The sequence below is a fragment of the Oncorhynchus gorbuscha genome, linkage group LG02, assembly GCF_021184085.1.
Source record: "Oncorhynchus gorbuscha isolate QuinsamMale2020 ecotype Even-year linkage group LG02, OgorEven_v1.0, whole genome shotgun sequence".
NCBI classification, from domain to species: Eukaryota; Metazoa; Chordata; class Actinopteri; order Salmoniformes; family Salmonidae; genus Oncorhynchus; species Oncorhynchus gorbuscha.
The window spans coordinates 75,650,477-75,671,024 of NC_060174.1; the positions used below are offsets into that span (position 1 = coordinate 75,650,477).

At 43.9% G+C, this 20,548-nt stretch overlaps 2 protein-coding genes across 3 annotated transcripts; one reads left to right on the forward strand and one right to left on the reverse strand.

Moving 5' to 3' along the window:
• Positions 1-816: 816 nt before the first annotated feature.
• LOC124009869 (insulin receptor substrate 1-B-like) lies at positions 817-14,660 on the forward strand. Its single transcript, XM_046322090.1, has 3 exons — positions 817-1,409; positions 3,110-6,400; positions 12,433-14,660. Exons 1-3 carry the CDS (start codon positions 1,049-1,051, stop codon positions 12,438-12,440), a joined length of 3,660 nt encoding a protein of 1,219 aa, XP_046178046.1. The 5' UTR covers positions 817-1,048; the 3' UTR covers positions 12,441-14,660.
• A 2,876-nt stretch (positions 14,661-17,536) lies between these two features.
• LOC124009888 lies at positions 17,537-20,166 on the reverse strand. Of its 2 annotated transcripts, none has more exons than XM_046322133.1 (6): positions 19,942-20,166; positions 19,690-19,788; positions 19,362-19,400; positions 18,853-18,933; positions 18,593-18,682; positions 17,537-18,484 (listed from the first exon to the last, which is right to left on the reverse strand). In XM_046322133.1, the coding sequence occupies exons 3-6, from the start codon at positions 19,365-19,367 to the stop codon at positions 18,344-18,346; spliced, it is 318 nt and encodes a 105-aa protein (XP_046178089.1). In that variant the 5' UTR covers positions 19,368-19,400; positions 19,690-19,788; positions 19,942-20,166; the 3' UTR covers positions 17,537-18,343. The 2 variants fall into 2 exon arrangements, with proteins under 2 accessions (XP_046178089.1, XP_046178079.1); XM_046322123.1 differs by having other exon boundaries at positions 18,853-18,995; positions 19,942-20,165.
• Between the last annotated feature and the right edge of the window lie 382 nt (positions 20,167-20,548).

A 20,548-nucleotide genomic window follows, 5' to 3' on the forward strand; every position in this document is an offset into this window, starting at 1 on the left:
TATGTGGTTTGAAAACTCTGTGGCAAGGTGCTGAGTAATTGACTGTGGCCCTGTCCGCAGATGTGGTGCTGAAGGGCTGACCACGGAGCTGTTCACAGTCATGGTGCTGAAGAGTTGACTGCAGCGCTGTTAACGGTGGTGGTGTTGAAAAGCTGACTGTGGCACTGTTCACGGATGTGGTTGCTGAATCAGCATGAATCTTTTTGCTTTCAGCGCTGACCGCGGTGCTGTCCACGGTGCTGAATGTTTACTTATGCGCCCAAAAAGGGATACTGTTGGTATTGCCTGTAGCTGCTCCCGGGCAGATCAATGCAATCTGCTTGATGTATAGATCACAAAATGTGCAAAAATATAAATCCATACAGGGAGTGACCAACGGGTGTCGCAAACGCTCTGAAGAAAGCATGATTTGATAAATATGTCAATGCTCAGGAGAAGGGATTCCGCATTGAATAATTTAATACAAAATGTTGGGATAGAAATTGAGTGATATGGCTAGCAAAAATATATTCCGTAGTTGACTGCTCTTATTTTCTCTTTCTGGCTAGTTAAGAGGTGCACTTCTGTAAGCACATAAATAGGCTAATTATAGGACTTAGCCTATTGGCTAACATATGGATATTTATTGATCAGTCCATCGATGGTGAAACATGCGATAACAGGCTATCACTGTGCAGTAGATGAACATGCATAGAGGCGCATCAATGTGAGAGTCCATGCAGAGTAGTAGGTCAGGCTACAGTAAATAGACTGAGTAGGAGTAGTCCTAGTACTCCAGCAAGCAGCATAGGTTGGCTATAGGGAGCAGTGTGCAGACGTCGCTCGCCGCATGTGCACGCCTGTGTGTGCACGCAGACGAGGGGAAAAAGCTGATTTGATATGAATAGCACATGTTCAAATTAGCTCGCTTATTCCGGGCACGCACGTTGGATGCTTTACTCTATGGATAATATGAGAAGGAGAAGAGGAATGTGGCTATAATTAATGAATAGTCTGCTCGTTTTAGTGGGGATATTTTAAGCAAGCAAAACAAGAGACCTGTCTAGTAATGGAGAACCATGCAGCAGAGCTGCTACAACAGCAGCAGAGCTACGAGGACGTTCGGAAAAGCGGGTATCTCCGTAAGCAGAAATCTATGCACCGGCGATTTTTCGTTTTGAGGGAAGCCTCGGAAGAGGGCCCTGCTCGTCTAGAATATTATGAGAACGAGAAGAAATTCCGAAGCAAGTCACCTGTCCCGAAAAAAGCGCTGAATCTGGAGACTTGCTTCAACATCAACAAGCGGGCGGATTCCAAGAACAAGCACATGATAGTGATGTATACCCGCGGGGAGAGCTTTGCCATTGCAGCAGACAGTGAGGATGTCCAGAATGAATGGTACCAGGCCATGCTGGACCTTCAGTGGAAATGTAAGCCATACAAGGGTTTACTATGCCCAATATTCTCCTTGCACATTTAGTCTGCATTGGCCAATGTTGGTCCAGCTAGCCATTCTGGATCGACATCAATTTCACATTCAGATCTGTAACGCGATAACATGTTTTTTTATTTTTTTTATTGCCCATCACATGTGGGATGCTCTTTGTAGAAATTTGGCGTATATTACCTTTAATACGGGATATTGCTATTATAAATATTACATACAGGCCTATCCAATGAACAGTTGCATATCAGTTCAAGAGAGGTGGTGGACCACTGCATGCGGTGTGTCTGAGCAGTAGCTTATCTGAATCATTTATTGGTATATTAACCAATATGTTTTACCATTTTCATTTTGCTGCATGTTAGCCTACACAATTATTGCAACGTGCATGAACCAATAGGATGTTTTCTTCGTATTCGCGACCGAATAGGCTGCAGCCCAACATCGTTCAACGCGTTTACTGCAGAGGACGCAGCCATGCACCCGAGTGCTCTCTGTTTTTGTTTTTCTACACGTCCCTCTGCATGTCGTGCGCATAACCTACATTTCTGTGCTATGGCGTTGCCTGGCAGGGAGGAAATCCGCAGCGTCTGCGTGCTTTCATTGGAAAACTGGTTTCTATCGGTTTCCCTCGTGTTTAGGTTGTTATGCTGTAACATTAACCCCAACCCTGCTATCGTTTCAGTAGTAATGTGGAATCAAGAATCTTAATAATGATTGTAATAATGTGGCTATATTTTATTGCATATGATTTGTATGATTTCTTCTTTATTTTACACCTCTGGTTATAGTATTTTGTATTTTATTTTAAATAGGCCAATGTTATTAACGTATATAGACTACAGCTTTTACACGAATGAAACAGTAGACCTAGCAATAGATGTGGGTTCCTTCAGGGGAGCAATAATGTTGCTAAATGAAACACATCTGGAGTTACAATGCGATGGTCAGTATTTTATATTTACATTTGACATTTTAGTAATTTAGCTGTCTCTTCTTACTCGAGCCATTCGGGTTAAGTACCTTACCGCACATCGAAATATTTTTCAGCTAGTGGGCTCAGGGATTCGAACCAGGAACCTTTCGGTTACTGGCCCAAGGCTCTTAACCGCTAGGCTACCTTTTGTAATAATCTGTAGTTACAGAGTATTTACATGTTGTAGGTTATAAAGATTGATCATTTTCATGATTATTAGCAGTCTTTATTGTACCAACCCAATAATATTTTTGAAAGAAATGGTGTTGAAGAACGGCCTTATTCACACAATATCAAATGTCAATCCACCACACGCTCTAAACCATCATGCAGCAGGATGGGTTTTTGTTACATGAGTGTTTTTGTTCAATGAATGTTTATTATGAATGCATTCATGAAACAGAACCTGCATGGATGAATGATGCAGCTCGTCACATATTTAACCAGTTAGAGTTCAGTGTCTAAATGTACTGAATGTGCTACAACTGACGGTCACTCTAACCTTGATAATATATGAATATTGTATACAATATTTTTGTCTCCTGACTGTCAACTCTCGTCTTGTGCTACCCCATGATTCCTCCGAATATTGTTTCAGTCGTCAATTCTATTTCCAACATTTGTCTGGCTTTCTCTGTCTCTATATCTAATTGCATAGTTTTCTGTCTTGTTGTTTATTGAGATGTGTCTTCATTCCTGATTTTCTGCAGGTAAAAACCCAGAGGACTGTGGTAGTGGTGGAGAGTGTGGTCTCCCCTCTCCTCCAGGCCCCACCTTCAAGGAGGTGTGGCAGGTCAAGGTGTGGCCTAAAGGGCTTGGCCAGGCCCGAAACCTAGTGGGCATCCACCGTCTGTGCCTGACCGACAAGACGGTCAACTTCGTCAAGCTCAACTCTGACGTGGCCGCCGTGGTCCTACAGCTGATGAACGTGCGTCGCTGCGGCCACTCAGAGAACTTCTTCTTCATCGAGGTGGGCCGCTCGGCCATGACGGGGCCTGGGGAGTTCTGGATGCAGGTGGAGGACTCGGTGGTGGCCCAGAACATGCATGAGACTCTGCTGGAGGCCATGAAGGCACTGAGTGAGGAGTTCCGCCAGCGCAGTAAATCCCAGTCTGTGGGTGCTACAAGCGGCGGGGGCACCGCCTCCAACCCCATCAGTGTCCCCACCCGCCGCCACCACCCCAATCTGCCCCCCAGCCAGGTGGGCTTTGGCAGACGAGCCCGGACTGAGACCCCTGGAGCAGGTGGGGCCAACTGCACCAGCACCTCACCAACGCCACGCCACGGGTTACCCAGGGCACGCACAGCCAGCATTGGGGGAAGGACAGAGGAGGGTGGAGGTGGAGCCAGAGGGGCATGGGCAAGCTCCAGTCCCAGCCTGAACGGATCTTGTTCCACTACACCCACCCTGAGACCTAAGCCCACCAGAGCTCCAACCCCAGCTAAGATCACTCTCAGCCTGGCCCGCTACACCCCCAACCCAGCCACCTCCCCAGCCCCAAGCCTCTCCTCCAGCTCTGGTCATGGCTCAGAGTGTGGACTAGTCGGAGGGGCAATGGGAGGTGTAGCGATCTGTTCTTACACCCGCGTCCCTCAGAGAGTATCTGTGTCGGGTTCCCCTAGTGACTACGGCTCCTCAGACGAGTATGGCTCCAGCCCTGGAGAGCACTCCCTACTGGTCCCCAGTCTACCTGGGGGGTCCAATGGTGGAATGGGACACCATGCTCATGGAGAGGGCTCTTCCAGCTACATAGTGATGGGCCAGAGAGAGAGCCTCCCTGGGTCCCATCAGCGTCCTCAGGGCCGCAGGATGCTGCGGCGCTCCTCCAGCAGGGAGTGTGAGGCAGAGCGCAGACTCCTCAGCAAGAGGGCCTCCCTGCCCCTGACTGCCCACGAATGCCTGGCCCCTCGTAGGAAGGAGGAAGAGGAGGATACGGACCAAGAGTATGCCGTCATGTCACGGAGTGTTAGCAGGGACGCCTTTGTGTCACGGCGGCGCGGATCAGGAGGCTTTGCAGCAGGGGGCTTGGAAGCAGGGGCCGTCGTTGGGGAGACCCAGGTGAGGGTTGATGTGGTCCGAGGACAGGCGGGAGGAGGAGGAGCGGGACCAGTGGACAGTGGCTACATGTCCATGTTACCTGGAGTGACGGCTCCTCCTTTTTCCCTCTCCTTGTCTGTGGCCGTGTCTGACGTCAGCGCCAAGCCTGGGGCTGATGATGAGTACATGGCCATGACCCCCAACAGCAGCGTGTCCCCCCCCGAGCACATCTGTCTGCCTGTTTCCGAGGGCTACATGGTCATGTCCCCCAACAGTAGCTGCTCCCCAGACATGCATGGAATGGCCATATGGGGGAGCCGGGGCAGCATGGAGACCCGGGCTGGCAGTGACTACATGAACATGTCTCCTATCAGCATCCGCTCGGCTTGCAGCACACCCCCCTCGCAACCTGAACAGAACCCGCTACAACACAAGATGGTCTACTCCTACTTCTCTCTGCCACGATCCTACAAACACACGCTCTCCACACGCTTTGAGGATGACTTGGATCAAGGGAAAAGTAAGGAGGGGGGTCATAGTGACCAAGACAGTGCTGGAAATCGGGGTGGACAAGTGGGCTACAGCAAGAGGGACACAGCCACAGTTGGCCCTGCAGGAGGCTGTCAACTCTCCCTCTCCTCTTCCTCCTTCTCTTCCAGCTCAGCTAGCAGTGAGAGCCTGGAGGATCGGCCCATGTCAGTGGCAGCTGGGGGAGGGCTACGACTAACAAGAACAGGGCCAGGGTTCAGGAACGGGGGAGCACGCTCTAAGGATGGATCCTATCAGCAGAAACGTGTATCGCATGGCCCAGGGGGCCAGCAGAGGAAGCCTCGTCCCCTCAGTGTGTCTGTGGACATGTCTAAAGCTAACACCTTGCCCAGGGTTAAGGAGAACCTCTTTCCCACAGAGCCTCAGAGCCCCGGGGAGTATGTCAGCATAGTGTTCAGGGGTGGTGACGTGGGGGGTAGGAGAGGGGGCCAGTGGGGGCCAGAGCACGGACTGTCAGTGACCCATGGAACCCAGAGGCCCCGTCACCGTCCAGCCCTCTGCCACGGTGGCTCCACCAACCTCCCCCGCAGCTTCTCTGCACCGCTGGCCACCTCCGCTGCCTTGGCTGCCTCTACTGAGTATGTCAACATGGATTTGGGGTTGGGAAACTCCCCTTGCCCCTCCACTGGGACCCCTGTTAAATCACCTTTTTGCCCGCCCCCAGCTATTGCCCCCAAGCCCCCAGTTGTGGCCCGTAATAGGCCCTCTCCTAGGGCAGCAGAGGGCAATGTAGGTGGGCATAGGGCTGCAGTGCCAACAGACTTACCCACTTCATATACAAACTACATAGAGATGGCCTTCAGCATAGTTTCAGAGCCTAACCCTGCTGCGCCCGCCATGCATGCTGCCCAAGCTACATCAATGGAGCAGGAATCAGGCTTGGACTTCCCCTCAGCAAGGTCCTACGCATCTCCTGACCAGAACCAGAGCAGCAGGCTGGCCAGAGACAGGGTTGGCAGGGGCGACCAACTGGGACGGAGACGCCACCGCTCTGAGACATTCATCATTACTCCTCCCCCTCTCCCACTCCAGCTGTCCTCCTCAGGCTCCTTGTTCTTGGATAGTGCCCAGGCAGCAGCACCTCATCGACAAGGAGGACTAGAGAGGGGTTCACCATGGGAGAAAGCCCGGTCAGATGCAGCATCCCAGGCTTCGTCCTCTGGGTCTTCTAAACAAGGCCTTAACTACATTGATCTGGATCTGGCCTTTAATAAGGACAGCCCTCAAAATGAACTGGAGGGGGGAGCCACTGCCCCCCATAACATCTTCGCTGCAGTCCACAATGGGGCTGGTGGGGGAGTCATGATGGGAGACATTACTGGTTTGGGGAACAACCCTGGCTACGCCAGTATTGATTTCTTCAAATCAGAGGAGCTGAGGGCACTTCACCAGAGCAGCAGGAAAGATGGAAAAGGTACTCAACACCTGTTCTCTCTCTGTGTTATCACTCAAACACACACTAATGGGTATGTTAGTAATTTATTTTACCAAAAATAGGGTGTCTTGTCCTTAAATCTGCTCCTGCATTCATCCCAGTCATCAGCAACAGAGCATTGTGATACATTGTCTGACATCAATGTGTGCGTAAATACAATGATAATTTAATTTGGTCAATAAAAATATATATATACAGTACCAGTCAAAAGTTTAGACACATCTACTCATTCTAGGATATTTCTTTATTTTTACTATTTTCTACATTGTAGAATAATAGTGAAGACATCAAAACTATGAAATAACATATGGAATCATGTAGTAACCAAAAAAGTGTTGAACAAATCCCAAAATATTTTATATTAGATTCTTCAAAGTAGCCACCGTTTGCCTTGAAGACAGCTTTACACACTCTTGGCCTTCTGTTATGACGCTGGGTGTCAGATAAAGTGTTACCGAAATCTTTGTTATGGAGTAAATTTCTTGCACACAATTTCTTCAAATCAAATTTTACGCATGCACTGTGAAATGCTTCTTTACTTCCTTACAAGCCCTTAACCAACAATGAGAAAGAAAAATAAGAGTTAAGAAAATATTTACTAAATCAATTGAAGTAAAGAAATGTATACAAAAAATTGCAGGGTTGAGGCTCAGAGTTGAGGTGTTGGCCGGCATCCTTACTTAAAATGACTTCTGCCTCCCTTGAGTTGAAAAAGCATATTATATCACCATCAGAGTTAGCAAGGGCAAAGTCATTTCTATACAGAGGGAAGCATGTAACACAAATACTCCTTTCTCAAATAAACCCTGTCACCTTTTTGTCCTTCTCTGAGCAGCCTGGTCTCCTAGAATACACGTAACATAGTAAACTTAAATCCGTGACACTCAAATTACGTTACATTTGATATGGTCACATAAAACAGATGGTTACTCAAGGAAAAATCAAAAGTGGAGTGGATAGGTGGGCGTATAACGCAAATGTCTACCAACACAAAGGTTGTGTTCAAATCTCATCGTGGATAACTTTAGCATTTGAGCTAATTAGAAACTTTGCAACTAATTAGCATGTTAGCTAACCCTTCCCCCAACCTTAACCCTTTTAACTAACCCTTCCCCTAACCCTAACTTTAACCCCTTTAATCTAACTCCTAAACCTAACCCTAACCCCTAACCCATAGCCTAGGTAACATTAGCCAGCTAGCTAGAATTTGTAACATATGATACATTTAGCATATTCGTAACATATAATACAAATTGTAATTCATAACATATCATATGAAATGGGTGATGGACATTCACAAAGTAACACATATCATACGAATTGTAACATAGCATATTAAATGGAGAGTCATGGATTACGTACATAATAATACGAAATGCTATGAGATCAGGATGTTCTAGACAATGGATTGTGCTGGCTTATGAAAGCTCAAATGTAGCCCAATGATGGCTGGATAAATAATGGCTTCCATTGTATAGGGGTTGCAGTAGATCGGAGTGGCACTGGCACCCAACTATTATGTAAAATTATTAGCATTAATAGTCTAATAACACAGCAGATGCTGTGTGTGGTAAACTAGCACTGTTTTAGTTTAGAAAACCTGATAAAGGCCTACCCTGGCCCCACCACCTCTGGATTACACTGGTATTTAATTGGGTAGGGAGAGAAATACACACAATATTTACCTCCCCCTTAATTCTACCCAAATACAGTTAATTAATTCTTAATTCTGGAGTACACACAGAAAAAACGTTTGACTGTTTGTTTTGTTGTAACCTTTACCCTCTTAGCTGTTTTACATGGTGATTGCCTTTATAAATGCTATTGTTACTGTTGCAAGGACGCCCTTTCCTAGAGTGTTTACTGCTGGTCTAATTAATGACTACTTCTCAGGTCAAGGAGACCCTTTAGGCTGATTTACCGTAAGCCGTGTATAAAGAACTGTGGAATACAGGTTAGGTTACATGATATCCTCCTTTAGAACCAGATGACTGAAGTTGAACCATAAACTATGACATGTCTGGTGGTCAGCAGGCTGTGTGTAGAACCATGTCATCCCCTGGGCCCTGACCAGTGTCAGTGGTCTTCATTACCTGTGGTAGAGATTGTTTGCTGTCAGCATACAGTGGGGCAAAAAAGTATTTAGTCAGCCACCAATTGTGCAAGTTCTCCCACTTAAAAAGATGAGAGAGGCCTGTAATTTTCATCATAGGTACACTTCAACTATGACAGACAAAATGAGAAGAAAAATACAGAAAATCACATTGTAGGATTTAATGAATTTACTTGCAAATTATGGTGGAAAATTAGTATTTGGTCAATAACAGAAGTTTATCTCAATACTTTGCTATATACTCTTTGCTATATACTCTTTGTTGGTAATGACAGAGGTCAAACGTTTTCTGTAAGTCCTCACAAGGTTTTCACATACTGTTGCTGGTATTTTGGCCCATTCCTCCATGCAGATCTCCTCTAGAGCAGTGATGTTTTGGGGCTGTTGCTGGGCAACACGGACTTTCAACTCCCTCCGAAGATTTTCTATGGGGTTGAGATCTGGAGACTGGCTAGGCCACTCCAGGACCTTGAAATGCTTCTTACGAAGCCACTCCTTCGTTGCCCGGACGGTGTGTTTGGGATCATTGTCATGCTGAAAGACCCAGCCACGTTTCATCTTCAATGCCCTTGCTGATGGTAGGCTTTGTTACTTTGGTCACAGCTCTCTACAGGTTATTCACTAGGTCCCCATGTGGTTCTGGGATTTTTGCTCACCATTCTTGTGATCATTTTGACCCCACGGGGTGAGATCTAGAGTGGAGCCCCAGATCGAGGGAGATTATCAGTGGTCTTGTATGTCTTCCATTTCCTAATAATTGCTCCCACAGTTGATTTCTTCAAACCAAGCTGCTTACCTATTGCAGATTCAGTCTTCCCAGCCTGGTGCAGGTCTACAATGTTGTTTCAGGTGTCCTTTGACAGCTCTTTGGTCTTGGTCATAGTGGAGTTTGGAGTGTGACTGTTTGGGGTTGTGGACAGGTGTCTTTTATACTGATAACAAGTTCAAACAGGTGCCATTAATACAAGTAACAAGTGGAGGACAGAGGATCCTCTTAATGAAGAAGTTACAGGTCTGTGAGAGCCAGAAATCTTGCTTGTTTGTAGGTGACCAAATACATATTTTCCACCATAATTTGCAAATAAATTCATTAAAAATCCTACAATGTGATTTTCTGGATTTTTTTCTCATTTCGTCTGTCATAGTTGAAGTGTACCTATGATGAAAATTACAGGCCTCTCTTATCTTTTTAAGTGGGAGAACTTGCACAATTGGTGGCTGACTAAATACTTTTTTTGCCCCACTGTATGTCAAATAATGACTCCTGAGCCCTGTGTCAGCAGCATGTGCAGTATGTTACAGAGCCTGGAGAAAGGAGACAGGTATTTTTGGTTCTTTGATTTTCCTTACGTCAAAGGAAGTCCTATTCGCTTCGTTTCCTTAGTAATGCCACTGAAAGTGTTGTTGTTTTTGTTCTGATCCTTCTGCCCCCACCCACCCTTGCCAAATTGCCCTGTTCCACCCAGGCTGTTTTCACCTTCACAACCTATTTTCACACTATCTTCTTCATCTCCTCCTTGTTATGAAGCCATTTCATCAACCCCAAGGCGCTTATCCTTTAGTGTGTGATTAAACAGCCCACACAGCTCTTGTGTGGTAACAACAATCATCAAACATAAAGTGGTTACTCCTCTCAGTGCAACATTCAACACTCAGCCAGCCAAATACACTTGATCTATGGATCCTTGTTTTCACCCTAAAGCTTTCAGCCATGTCTGATGTGCAGCTTGGATTCCGGTCTGTGAGAAGAAGTGTTGAGCTGTCTGCCAGGCTGAGGGTTGTATAGCTGTCTGCCAGGCTGAGGGTTGTATAGCTGTCTGCCAGGCTGAGGGTTGTATAGCTGTTTGCCAGGCTGAGGGTTGTATAGCTGCCTGCCAGGCTGAGGGTTGTATAGCTGCCTGCCAGGCTGAGGGTTGTATAGCTGCCTGCCAGGCTGAGGGTTATATAGCTGTCTGCCAGGCTGAGGGTTGTATAGATGTCTGCCAGGCTGAGGGTTGTATAGCTTCCTGCCAGGCTGAGGGTTGTATAGCTGCCTGCCAGGCTGAGGGTTATATAGCTGTCTGCCAGGATGAGAGTTGTATAGCTGCCTGCCAGGCTGAGGGTTGTATAGCTGCCTGCCAGGCTGAGGGTTGTATAGCTGTCTGCCAGGCTGAGGGTTGTATAGCTGCCTGCCAGGCTGAGGGTTGTATAAAGAGAGTCTCATTTTCACAAGTGGGCATTCAGAGAGCGAAGCTAATTGATTTGTCTGCTGGTAATGAGCCATTTCACATGGGTGGAGGTGGAGGGGCCAGGACTGTCGCCAGGTGTTTGTGTTAATGTGTGGGTGTCTTGTTGTCTTTTGGCTTTCACCTGGCAAATACCGTAATATGTTGTGTTTGTATGTGTTATAGAGATGGATTCCGGAGTACATGATCCATTGACTGGAGGTTCTTTGAAAGGGAACAAAGCCTGCATTGGAATAGAGGATGATGCAGGAGACGAGAGAGGATTCTGGATTGTCATTGACATTTTCTTTACTGCCGTCAAATTGAGATATGAATAGTTGGGGCTGAACGATTTGTATTTAGTTGTGGATGTTGAAATATTGAATTATGGCAACAGAATGCAGATGATTTTGTAGTGGACATGAGTTGGACATGGTCACTTGTTTAGGTAGTAACTATGCCTGCAAACTTTGAAACCAGTGTCTGCCCTCGAGCCAACAGGGAATTTCCTCTTGGTCTAATGCTCTAAGATGTTGGTTGCTCCTGTTGGAGACCTGGGTTCATATCCCGCGTGTTGCACTTTGTAATCAAAAGGAATTAGAGAGAAGAGTGCTGAGAACTCTTGAGGAGTGTGGTAAGAAGGAAAGAGAAGCCCTTATTTCAGCTCTTTACACAAGTGCTTGTGTTGAGAGTTTCCAGCGCTGACTGAGGGAACTACAGAAGCATTAACTGTGACAGTGGAGGGGACATGTGGCTGGTGGGCAGAACAAAACAGCATCACTCCGATCTGAGGTGGATTCACGAAGTCTTTTTGTCTGTGCTTCTTGTGCTGTAGATGAGTAGTGAGTGACCATAGGCTACCCGGTTTAAAAACGGTTTCTTCAGACTGTACAAATATTTTGTTATTTTCAAAATGTATAATTATTTGATTTGATCACATTATAACGGGTCTGCTGTTGTTATTTTGTTGACTCATATCTAGTGTAGCAGGAGTGGAATGTGTTGTGTTGTTGCCACCACTGAAACACTTCCCCAGCATGCCAAGCGCCCCTTGTTTTGTGTTTGGGTTTAGTGTTTACTCCCCTTTGCCCTGCTTGGCTCCAATCCTCATCCCCAAGCTGGTTGCTCCCAAGCAGAACCCTGATATCCTTCTGTGTCGTTCTACTTACTCTATAGTGATGCCCACAAACATCCACTTCAACACTTCCACGAGAGATCATTCGTCACAGTGGCCCTGTGACGATTCTCTTTTCTTCCTGAATGTTCTATTGTGCTGTGTGCAATTTGTCTGTTAACTAAACCTGCTTTACTTCAGTGATACACTCACAGATGTAATGTTAATTTATCTTTCAAAACCCATGCTTTTGTAATGCTAAATCCAAGACAGAAATGTAATTTATTTGTTGCAGGCTTTCAAACATGTCACATAATGAAATGGGTGGGGGATTCCGTATAGCTCACTCTCAGACTGAAAAAGATCCTAGTGGCATTGCTAAATGACCTGTGTACAGACAGCGAGGAAGACAAGAAAAACGTTCTATTGATTGACATTACAGTTACAGCCATATGTGAGCGAGATGGAGAAAGAGATTTTCCCAGTAGGCTACGAAGGTGTAAATCCTAGATCCAGGCTTCTCCGTTTCGCTTTTGTTATGATTTGTTTGTTGACATCTACATTTCCTCTTTTCTTTCAGAATGTTAATGATCCATCTTGGTCTGAACATGGCTCCTGGCGTTGAGCAGCACGGTCCTAACTAACTATTGATGGGATTGGTTGGCAACAGTCTTCACCTTCTGACCTTTCTCACTAGAAGAGGAGTAAGAGAGGGGAAGGCAAACCCATTAAATCATCATTAACTCTTTGTCATCCTGTCCAGTTGTTGCTATCCAATACTAATGTGTGCCAAAAGACTACTGGTCCAAACCAACACAACAGGGTTCGCTGAGGTAGAAGAATATAGCCAATCAAGATTACTTTTTTTTTTCTTCCCCTTAACATAATCTTATGGAAATTGTTATACAAATGTGAAATAGTAGAAAGGTACATACTAAAAAGTATATAGTATACATATGTTGATGAAAGCTACATAAATAAATACATCTATATATATATTATACTTTTTAAAAAGTGCCTAATGTTTTGTTTGTAGACATTTTTACACAGGGAATCTGGAACTGGTCTGTGAGAGGGAAAACTATGTTTATGTCTCAAATGTCATTTTGTGTTAAGCATATTGTAAATATGTTGAAAATGACAGGAAACAGAGTTTTAGTTATATAGTAAGCATAATCAAACTGCCTTACTGTGTTTGAACTGTGCTAAAAGAATAGCCTCTTTACTTTATGCTGTGCCTCACTCTTCGGCCACAATGAACGCTCTGGTTTCCTCTCCTGCCTGAATCCTACCAGTACCAGCTGGAGCTAAGCCAAAAACCAGCGCTGTATAATGCCAACCACACACACACATTTGAATAGTCATCCGTGTGGTTCAGCTGAGTAGGTGAGGTTGATAGTCTTCACATTTACTGCTGTGACATTTACTACTTGTGTTTGCCAGAATATTATGACACTAACAGGCTGAGAGCGGTATTGAATGTGTGATCAATGTGATTAAAGAATGCTGTGCGTGCAGGTGCGAGAGAAAGAGCATGATTACAGTGGTGCTGGATATCAGTTATTGAAGATATTTCCAGACCACGTTATGGCCTCCCACAATGATCAACAGGGTCATTGTTATTTATGGAATAATAATATTAATTTCTTTCCCACATGCTTTATAACCACAGTGACTGAAAATCATATCACACACACACATCCATCCCCTGTAGCCTGGTTCGAGATCTGTTTGTTCTTTCTTGCCAACTCAAGACAGCACAAACAGATCAGGCACCAGGCTACGTCCTCTGTGCATCTGAAAAAGACACTCAAGTGCCTGGCTGCCTGTGTTATTTGGTGTCCACACACTAACGGTTACCCTCACTCATTCTCACGAAGTCCCCCCTTCCCTCATATCCCACTTCCCTTCCCGTACCAGTTAGATATTCTTGCAGAAAAAAACAAGTGGTATTTTTGATGTGGTGATTCAGTTTTATGAAATCCCTTTAACCATTTGAACATAGCCCATTACTGCCAGTATCTTGTGCTTTAATGCAGAGAACTTTAGTGCCAAAATCCTGTATAACATAGGCTGTGTTCACACAGGAAGCCCAATTCTAATCTATTTTTCAGTCATTGGTATTTAGACCAATCAGATCAACTATGAAAAAAATCTCATGTGAAAAGATCTTATGTAATCGGTCGAAAGACCAATTAGTGGAAAAAATATCAGCATTGGGCTACCTGTGTAAACACAGCCATAGATCAATGGATTACTCATACTTCACTATGGTAGACTTACTCTGTTTTTGATCTTAAGTTTGTCTCACCATACAGGCCAATGGCATTGCTTGATGTGACTTTTATAATATACCTTTTCTTTTTTATTCTCTTCAAATTATTATTATTAATTGGGGATTTCCATTAATGAGCTTCTCTTACCTCATAATCATGTCTAAAGAATTTGAACAGACGTGACAGTTGGTCTTAAATCCCCAAGGTCGTCTGAGAAGGTCCCCTACGCTTTGGTTCACTTAACTACCGTGGCCAAGGCCAAGTCCAGTTAAGAGTCTTTCGGTTGGACTGGGTATCGTTAGACCATCTTTTAATGCCTTATTATTTTCAATATTAACTCTCACATAATACCACACAGCAGCTGTATAAAGGCGCTTTGCATTCTAGAATAACCAGAATTCTGACAAGTCTGAAGATTCTTAGTTTGGTGATCTGCAGAGACGTGTACAAAGGGATGTAGAAATGAGACATACAGTACCTGTCAAAAGTTTTGGACACACCTACTCATTCAAGTTTGGACACACCTACTCATTCATTTTTTACCATTTTCTACATTGTAGAATAATAGTGAAGACATCAAAACTATGAAATAACTTATAGGAAATCATGTAGTAACCAAAAAAGTGTTAAACAAATCAAAATATCTTAAATTTGAGATTCTTCAAAGTAGCCACCCTTTTCCTTGATTAACGCTTTGCACAATCTTGCCATTCTCTCAACCAGCTTCATGAGGTAGTCACCTGGATTGCTTTTCCAACAGTCTTGAAGGAGTTGCCACATATTCTGAGCAGTTGTTGGCTGCTTTTCCTTCCCTCTGCAGTCCAACTCATCCCAAACCATCTCAATTGGGTTGAGGTCGGGTGACTGTGGAGGCCAGGTCATCTGATGCAGCACTCCATCACTCTCCTTGGTCAAATAGACCTTACACAGCCTGTAGGTGTGTTTTGGATCATTGTCCTGTTGAAAACAAATGATAGTCCCACTAAGCACAAACCAGATGGGATGGCATATTGCTGCAGAATGCTGTGGTAGCCATGCTGGTTAAGTGTGCCTTGAATTCTAAATAAATCCCAGAAGGTGTCACCAGCAAAGCACGCCCACACCACTTCCTCCATGCTTCACCGTGGGAACCACACATGCGGAGATCATCCATTCACCTACTCTGCATCTCACAAAGACAAGGCGGTTGGAACCAAAAATCTCAAATTTGGACTCATCAGACCTAAGGACAGATTTTCACCGGTCATTGCTTGTATTTTTTGACCCAAGCAGGTCTCCTCTTATTATTGATGTCCTTTTAGTAGTGGTTTCTTTGTAGCAATCAGACCATGCAGGACTGATTCACTCAGTCTACTCTGAACAGTTGATGTTGAGATGTGTCTGTTACTTGGACTGCAATCTGAGGTGCAGTTAATTGCAGATTCCTGAGGTTGGTAACTCTACTGAACTTATCCTCTGCAGCAGAGGTAACTCTGGGTCTCCCTTTCCTGTGGCGGTCCTCATGAGAGCCAGTTTCAGAGCTAGATGATTTTTGTGACTGCACCTGAAGAAACCTTAAAAATTCTTAAAATGTTCCGTGTTGACTAATCATCATGTCTTAAAGTAATGATGGACTGTTGTTTCTTTTTGCTTATTTGAGCTGTTCTTGCCATAATATGGACTTGGTCTTTTACAAAATACGGCTATCTTCTATATACCAACCCTACCTTGTCACAACACAACTGATTGGCTCAAATGCATTAAGAAGAAAAGAAATTACACAAATGAACTTTTAACAAGGCACACCTTTTAATTGAAATGCATTGCAGTGACTACCTCATGAAGCTGGTTGAGAGAATTCCAAGAGTGTGCAAAGCTGTCATCATGGCAAAGGGTGGCTACTTTGAAGAATCTCAAATTTAAGATATTTTCATTTGTTTAAAAAAAAATATTACTACATGATTCAATAGGTGTTTTTTCATCGTTTTTATGTCTTCACTATTGTTCTACAATGTAGAAAATAGTAACAAATATAGAAAAACCCTTGAATGAGTAGCTGTCCAGACTTTCGACTGGTACTTTATATACTGAGACCCCTCGCCGGATCAAAGGTTACACCTGTTGTTGTGGGAAAAGGGTCTTTTAAGTACAATCAGGGTAATGTAGGAGAGAGCTGTGTACTTATTTTAATGCTATTAATAATGCTATGACTGACTGATGTATTCTATTGTAAAGAGGAGAAGGACAAGGATCTATGAGTATGCACAGAATTCTGTGTATAAGGGGGTAGGCTTCAGGGGAGGGATATGGGCATGAGGTTCATGGAAATGTTATGGAAAAGATTTCTGTTCAAAACAGAATAATGTTGATGATTATTGCCTGTGATGTAAACAATGTCACTTTGTTTCTTTGAAAAGCTACGAAATGAAATGGAATGAACAAACTTTGTTTCACATGTCTGTTTCCTAGATATATGACAGTGTTATTCAGATCTAATTGATGCTATAATTCCCTAAACAAACAAAGCATTCAGTCAGTCTAGCCCATGGGGTGTCAAACTCCTCCCATGGAGGGCCTAGTGTCTGCTAAACAACCAGGCGAGGGGAGTTCCTTACTAATTAGTGACCTTAATTCATCAATCAAGTAAGGGAGGAGTGAACCTGCAGACACTCAGCCCTCCATGGAATGAGTTTGACAAGTGGCCTAGACTCTAATAAGCCATCAGTGAGTACACCGTGAAGGAAGGATAAAAGGCGCGATCAATCCGATGTCTGCATTGGCCGTGCAGCATTTACAGTGATATGGCCTCTGCAGGGGTCAGGGCATTCATTCTTCTTGCGCTTTGCCGAGCAGCGCAGAACTGTTGTGAAGGAAGTTGTCAACAAAGTGAGTTTGTGTTCATACAGGACCTTCCGCCTCCACCTACCATCAACCAATCATGCCAATGCGGAGCTACACGGAGCCCTCCGTATTGTTACAAAATGTGAGAGACACACAGCGATGCGGTACAGAGCTCAATTTGGCCTCTGCATGCCTCCCGAGGCTCCGCAATTGCCTCACGCCATCCGTACTGCGCCTCCGACCACATTTGCAGATCATGCATAAATGAGTTTTAAGCCTGGGGGACAAAGGGGGTGCTTGGCTGTATGTGTGTATAATCCCAGTCTCCCTAAACACAGACAGTCCCAGTCCTTCCTCCACCTTATACACATACAGTATGTCACCTCATGGCATCAGAGGCTTCTGAATCCACACAACATACACACAGTGTTGGTAAGGACTATGTAAGGGTGGTTGTAACACAGATACACAGCTATTTCTTCCCAAACCTTCTATCACTATTTGAGTGGAACTTAATGTGATTTGGCATACAATATAAAACCGTGATTATGGATGAAGTTGTGCAATAGGAAAAACAAGACGAGGAGACATAATTGAGACTGTTTAATGTTTCAGCTCAGGTCTATCTGAAGACATTTCACGAAGATACATTTTTATGGAAAGTGTGTTTCGCTAAACTAATTTGAGTAAATGTCTCAACATTTACAGTTATTTCTTCATACAGTCTACTGTGGTTTGGACTAAAATAAAAGTACATTTTTAGATGAGAATATATCTGAAGTGTTGGGCTCCCGAGTGGCGCAGCGGTCTAAGGCACAGGCAGTGCGAGAGGTGTCACTGTAGTCCGTGGTTTCTAACCAGGCTGCATCATATCCAGCCGTGATTGGGAGTCCCATGGGGCTGCGCACAATTAGCCTAACGTCATCCAGGATTGGCTGGGGTAGGCTGACGTCATTGTAAATTAGAATTTGTTCTTAACTGACTTGCCCTAGCTAAATTACTATACTTTTTTTAAAACAGATGTTTCAGCTACATTGTGTAGTGCTTCAGTCATCATTAGCAAACTAGCAAACGTATGGCTTTATCTACAGGTCAGTGACTTATTCTGCATGTAAAGAAAACGTGTGTATGTTTCATTAATTTTCTCCTGTGAACAAAATGTTCTTTGCAGACCTTATTGAATCTCTACAATTACATAGCACCCTCTTGTGTTCACTGACACAAGCGGTTGCCCTGCAATGCAGGATAGAATCAAAGCATATTAACTACCAAGACATTTTGGTCATTAAAACAAGGACATTGTTCGATGAATTAAAAAAACTATTCATATTGTGACAAAAAGTGAAAAAAATCAAGGAAAAACTGCTTTCCTTCCTGAATGGAATACATTCGATCTTAATGATTTCCAGAGACGTGTGGTAGAGAGGCCTTCCTCTCACACACCCACCCCTGGCTCTCCATGTGGGCTGGGCTCATTGAGGGCTGGGTGGGATCACCAGTCAAAAGGGCACAATCAGCATCATTTTCAGAATCATCCTGAGGAGGATAAAACAAAGGTTCAAATGAACTTATTACTAAACATTTTCTTAATGAAGTACTGTACATAATACAAAAAGGATTATGAGAGATTGGATTATTCTGAACCTCTGTGGCACCATCTGCAGAACCCTCTGTCGTATCCCTCAGCTCAAGGACCCAAAGCTGCTGTCCTCTGGCCCTGGCCAACAACCAAACCTATGTATTCAAACTCATGCGTTTAATCTTTATGCATTTTACAACTTTAGCTCAGTATAAATATTTTTGAACTGAAAATGTATGACCGGACACTGAAAGTTAATTGTATTCTATATACCTACACTGCAAGCATATACAATTTCACAGACAGAGTATACATGCTGACATACCGTGTTGTGTGGCTGCAATGTGGTCAGAGTTGCGTTGTTCTGCTGACAGAAGCTATCAGCAGCTAAGCAATCCCCCACACTCTGCCAGAATAGATAGAACCCATTGTGATGGAGATGCCACACTTCTTCATTCTGTCTGAAATCTGAACATAAGCATACTCGTATTGGCAGTTAGGGCTCCTCCATGCTGTTGAAATATTCCAGTGTGAAAGGTAACCACGTCAAATGTGGTGAATATATCATGCTAGTGGTGAATCCTAACTTCCAGTTAAATCCTTTTTTTTTTTTTTTTTACATCATGCATTAATGTCAATGAGAGACGAAGTGAAAATGTGACTTGGAAGTTAGGATTCGCCGGTAATGAAATAGAACACAGTACTTTCTAATTAAACAACGAAAACTACAGCAAGACATTCCACATGTTGTGTTTCCTCTTGATCTACTAAATAGAGGTCATTTGTGTGATTTATTGAAGTTATACAGTACAGTAGCCATATGAAGTCACCTACCTCCATTTTTAGATGACAATGCCCCGGCGAAATGGGAATCTAGCAAAACACAATAAGAAAGCTGCTCTTTAAAAATATGTATTTAATCCTGAGACGACTAATAGGTTGAACAGGTTTGGGTCTTGTATAGTTTAAACCGACCAATAATATTCAGGTTTCAGAGTATGAACTACAAGAGTAGAACACTTGGTTAGGAACAGTGGTTGGTGACAGACGTAGCTGTCTTTTACACCCAAACCCCAGCTATACTTCATTTTTAGAACCTCACACAATAATCATCACATCAATCAAATATTCAGTAGTGCATATTGTTGATTCAATTACTTACAGTGAACTCCAACAATTACCAGAATGATAATCAGTAAAAGTGCATTGAAGAGGAGTAGAGGGAACACAGGCGTTTTCCATTGCATCCTGTTATGTGGCTCTGAAATGCAGAAGTGACACAATTAGATGAATACTGTCGTGTCAATAATACTTGATTATCAGTCATGCAGGCCTACATAGTCATTTAGTCATTTAAAGTCACACCTGACCGATTTCATTTGAGTGTACTAGAAAATATGAACAAAATACTCACTTGCCGGTCTCTGTATTGACGGTATGTTTGGAGACCGAAGAGACTGGTAGATGTTTTCTGTTCCAGGTGTCCCTGCACCTGGGGTCTGTAAGTCTGTGGCATCCTCATAATCATTCATTGGAATGCTGCACCTTTCAGACAGCTCCATTGCGTCCCAATCTAAGTCAAATACCCAACTGACAGAGAAAGCAGAAGCATGAATGTTCTTTCAACATTCGGGACCACAACCACAAAACTGAGTCATTTTTTCCTCTTTGCACTTGCTATCTTGTGACGAAAGCAAAGTTGTCATGTCCGCGATTTTTTCTGCGAATTGGTCTACTTTGAAAAAGATGTCGCAGATGAAAATGTCTTTGTGGCATACTTGGCATACTTCTCAATTTCACCGCAGCCGACATGCCATTTCTCGTATATGCTATATATATATATCAGGCAGTGAGCATGCTGTTATTGGGTGAGTGAGTAAATGGTGGGGGAGGGGTGTGTTTATTAATATGTTCATAAAACATATTAATGCCCAATAACTGATATAACAGAGACAAAAAGCTGGAAGTTATGGAACTCCCTAGCATGCTTATGTTATGGGGAAAAGTCCACAATATAAATT